The sequence below is a fragment of the Sprattus sprattus genome (genome assembly GCF_963457725.1).
Source record: "Sprattus sprattus genome assembly, chromosome: 3".
NCBI classification, from domain to species: domain Eukaryota; kingdom Metazoa; phylum Chordata; class Actinopteri; order Clupeiformes; family Clupeidae; genus Sprattus; species Sprattus sprattus.
The window spans coordinates 57,690,404-57,695,122 of NC_137922.1; the positions used below are offsets into that span (position 1 = coordinate 57,690,404).

At 44.6% G+C, this 4,719-nt stretch overlaps 1 protein-coding gene across 1 annotated transcript in view; it reads left to right on the forward strand.

The window, feature by feature from the left end:
• The window catches only part of LOC308362910 (chymotrypsinogen A-like), a gene marked incomplete at both ends in the record, with an annotated part of 10,106 nt that extends 9,895 nt beyond the window's left edge, over positions 1 to 211 (forward strand). The window contains one exon of the mRNA XM_080835637.1: positions 1 to 211. This exon is cut by the window's left edge and continues 50 nt beyond it. Coding sequence (XP_080691763.1) covers positions 1 to 211 — 211 coding nt within the window.
• Between the last annotated feature and the right edge of the window lie 4,508 nt (positions 212 to 4,719).

The window sequence follows — 4,719 nt, forward strand, 5'->3', positions numbered from 1 at the left end:
GGCGGGTATCGTGAGCTTCGGCATCCGTTGCGGCCTGGCCCAGTTCCCAGGAGTGTACACACGGGTCTATAGGTACCACAGCTGGATCAACACCACGATCACCACCACCAGCGGTGCCCCCAGCACCCCCAGTGCCCCCACAGGCCTCCTCAGGAGCCTCCTCTCCCTCTCCCTGACCCCCCTCCTCATCTCCGCCTGCCTGCTCTTCTGACCCCCAGGGTTGGGGTCAGGGTTCAGGGTCAGGGTCAGGGTTCAGCAGTGTGGGTTTGCCTGTGCTTTCTGGTGAGCCTCCTGAACCTATATGAGTTTACCTGCTTAAATCACCTTTATTAAAACACCTGTATAAGATCACCTGTATAAGATCACCAGTATATGTAATCTGTAGAAGTTAACCTGTAGAAGTTAAACTGTAGAAGATCACCAGAACATGTTACCTATGGTATATGTTATGTAGCACAAAAACAATAAAATTGTCTCAAAACCCAGAGTCTGAACCAACTTTTTGAATGACCTTTGACCCTCATAGGTTGACCTGTTTTAGTTTTCTGTAAATTCACCAGTGAGTTACCTGATTAGGTTAATCTGTTTGAGTCTGTGTTGTTGTGTGTGTGTGTGTGTGTGTCTGTCTGTCTGTCTGTCTGTCTGTCTGTCTGTCTGTCTGTCTGTCTGTCTGTCTGTCTATGTGTGTGTGAGGGAGACAGGTAAAGGAGAGAGAGACAGGTGAAGGAAGGTCCATGGCAGCCTAGAATAACTCACTCACTCTCTCAGCATCACTAATGCAGCATCACTAAGGTCCTAATGCAGCATCACTAATGCAGCATCACTAAGGTCCTAAAGCAGCATCACTAAGATCCTAATGCAGCATCACTAATGCAGCATCACTAAGGTCCTAATGCAGCACCACTAAGGTCCTAATGCAGCATCACTGAGGTCCTAATGCAGCATCACTAAGGTCCTAATGCAGCATCACTAATGCAGCATCACTAAGGTCCTAATGCAGCATCACTAAGGTCCTAATGCAGCATCACTAAGGTCCTAATGCAGCAACACTAAGGTCCTAATGCAGCATCACTAATGCAGCATCACTAAGGTCCTAATGCAGCATCACTAAGGTCCTAATGCAGCATCACTAAGGTCATAATGCAGCATCACTAATGCAGCATCACTAAGGTCCTAATGCAGCATCACTAAGGTCCTAATGCAGCATCACTAATGCAGCATCACTAATGCAGCATCACTAAGGTCCTAATGCAGCATCACTAATGCAGCATCACTAAGGTTCTAATGCAGCACCACTAAGGTCCTAATGCAGCATCACTAAGGTCCTAATGCAGCATCACTAATGCGGCATCACTAAGGTCCTAATGCAGCATCACTAAGGTCCTAATGCAGCATCACTAAGGTCCTAATGCAGCATCACTAATGCAGCATCACTAAGGTCCTAATGCAGCATCACTAATGCAGCATCACTAAGGTCCTAATGCAGCATCACTAAGGTCCTAATGCAGCATCACTAAGGTCCTAATGCAGCATCACTAATGCAGCATCACTAATGCAGCATCACTAAGGTCCTAATGCAGCATCACTTAGGTCCTAATGCAGCATCACTAAGATCCTAATGTAGCATCACTAATGCAGCATCACTAAGGTCCTAATGCAGCACCACTAAGGTCCTAATGCAGCATCACTAAGATCCTAATGCAGCACCACTAAGGTCCTAATGCAGCATCACTAAGGTCCTAATGCAGCATCACTAAGGTCCTAATGCAGCACCACTAAGGTCCTAATGCAGCACCACTAAGGTCCTAATGCAGCATCACTAAGGTCCTAATGCAGCACCACTAAGGTCCTAATGCAGCATCACTAAGATCCTAACGCAGCATCACTAATGCAGCATCACTAAGGTCCTAATGCAGCACCACTAAGGTCCTAATGCAGCATCACTAAGGTCCTAATGCAGCACCACTAATGCAGCATCACTAAGATCCTAATGCAGCATCACTAATGCAGCATCACTAAGGTCCTAATGTAGCACCACTAAGGTCCTAATGCAGCATCACTAAGGTCCTAATGCAGCATCACTAATGCAGCATCACTAAGGTCCTAATGCAGCATCACTAAGGTCCTAATGCAGCATCACTAATGCAGCATCACTAATGCAGCATTACTAAGGTCCTAATGCAGCATCACTAATGCAGCATCACTAAGGTTCTAATGCAGCACCACTAAGGTCCTAACCCCGCAAACAGGGAACGTCCCCAGGACGTTAACAGGACATTCGCAAGGTCCCCAATCGTCCCCAATTGGTCCCCGCCACAACGTTCGCTAGAGGACGTTACCAGAACGTTTTTGACGTTCGTAGCAAGTCTACGTTTGGTCCTTCTGTGACGTTCGCATGAGTCTTAAATCGGACTTTTAGGGAACCTTATGAATTGGTCTGTCAGCACACCTCCCCAGGACGTCATTTAAAAACGTCCCCATAACCTTTACCATAATTTGGTCACTTAGCACACGTCCCCAGGACGTCATTTAAAAACGTCCCGTAACCTTTACCTGCAGGTCCTCTGCGTGATGTTCGCATGAGCCTTAAAACGGACTATTAAGGAACGTTATAATTTGGTCACTCAGCACACGTCCCCAGGACGTCATTTAAAAACGTCCCGTAACCTTTACCTGCAGGTCCTCTGCGTGACGTTCGCATGAGCCTTAAAACGGACTATTAAGGAACGTTATAATTTGGTCACTCAGCACACGTCCCCAGGACGTCATTTAAAAACGTCCCGTAACCTTTACCTGCAGGTCCTCTGCGTGACGTTCGCATGAGCCTTAAAACGGACTATTAAGGAACGTTATAATTTGATAACTCAGCACACATCCCCAGGACGTCATTTAAAAACGTCCCGTAACCTTTACCTGCAGGTCCTCTGCGTGACGTTCGCATGAGCCTTAAAACGGACTTTTAGGGACCGTTCTTATTTGGTCCTCTGATGGTCCTCTCTGAACCAGAAGTTCCGCTAGAGAAAAATTATTTTCATTTGCCCGACATTTTAATGATAAGCCGGCCAAATATCTAGCCTATTTCTGCTTCTAAATTAGCCCATTGAAGAAAACTGACGGCCTGCATAGCTTAAATAATAACATAATCAGGTAGTTTAGAATGCAACATGTTTATTTTCCTAAGTTTACAATGGGAAACAAAAACATTTATGTCTGATGCGCGTCAATAAGTGGCCTAAGCGCAACCTGCTGTGGCGTTAAAATGAGCGCCGCAACATGGTCATTGCTCTGTTCAATGAGAGCAGAGATTCTTAAATTATTCGACCCTCTTGTGAATCCTTTGCACATTTTACTGTGACTATCAATTACCTCGCACCTGAGCCAAGAGAACTTGTCACTCCATAACGACATAAACGCCCGACATTTCAGCTTTTTCTTTGGTGATGCTGTTCGAACATCTAGGGCTTCAGGTATTCAGTGTTTGGAAAGTTCACTTTCCACATGAACTTGCTCAGTTCATTGTTGATAATTCATAATTTTGAACTACGTTCACAGCTCCAATTTTCAATATGAGGCGAGTGCTATAATTTTTCAAAATCTCTGTCTGCAATACCGCTCTCGGCTCTTCCGCGCGCTCACGCACGGTAATAAAAGGAAACGCGCAACACTGCAGGTATTACAGGTTCATCCTCGTCAGAAGGTTTACCCTCATCAGATGTTTTTGGCCTCTGAAAAAAAGCTTTTAAGGCTAGTCTGCTTGGCCATGTTGGATCCTTCTCACTCAGTTCGCTCCTCGTTTGAAACCGAGGGTTTGCGCTTTAAAATGCAGCATATGCGTGTTGTTAAATAACTTTCTAACGGCAGATTTGCCTGTTCCTTTTAAACATAATAAGGGCAGTGCACGTTTGCTTTATAGGCCTTACGTAATATTAGGATTGTTGTCAAAATTGTGTTTGCGAGACGGGATTTTTAAAGAAATTCCAATCAGACAATTTGACCGGTGAGCTCTTCGTTCTGTTGCACCATCTTTGAAGGCCTGTGGAAAGCTCAATATGTTAAAGCTAGACACTTGGTCACCTTCCTATGTATGCATTGTATTGGAATCATGCAGACATTACATTTATAGCACAGATCAGTACAGAAGCATTCATATTTATTTTATTTCATCATTCTTAGTTTGGCTAGTTATTCTGCCTCCCTGCCCGCACGTCCGTGATGTGCCATGGATGTTAATTAAAAAAGGAATCATTACGGAAAACCCTCAATGCTAGTGACTGAGATTGCTACAATATGCTTTTCCTCAAACCCTCGGAAAAAAAGACTAAGTTTGTTGGCTGTCTCACACTGTGATAAACCTGTTAAAGTGGCACTATAGTAATCAGACAGTGTTAGGACAGTAGGTAGCGATCTCGTTTAGTAATAGGAAGGTTTACGGTTCAATTCCCATGCCCGCAATCAAGTTTGTAATCGTGTGTGTCTGTGTCTATGCATATCATATGAAATGTGTAATATAAATGAACTTGAACTTGTGTGTGTGTGCCCACTGTAAGCAAAATGACGGCTCCGCGATCTATTATTATTTTATTTTCTTCATTTAGCTCAGCAAAAACGGTCGTGCCTGCTACGTCCGCGGTGCATCCTTGAATAACGTACCCAGGACGTCTAAAATAGGTTTTGTAGATGTCACCACAATGCCCTCAGGACGTTCTTGCAACTTCCTGC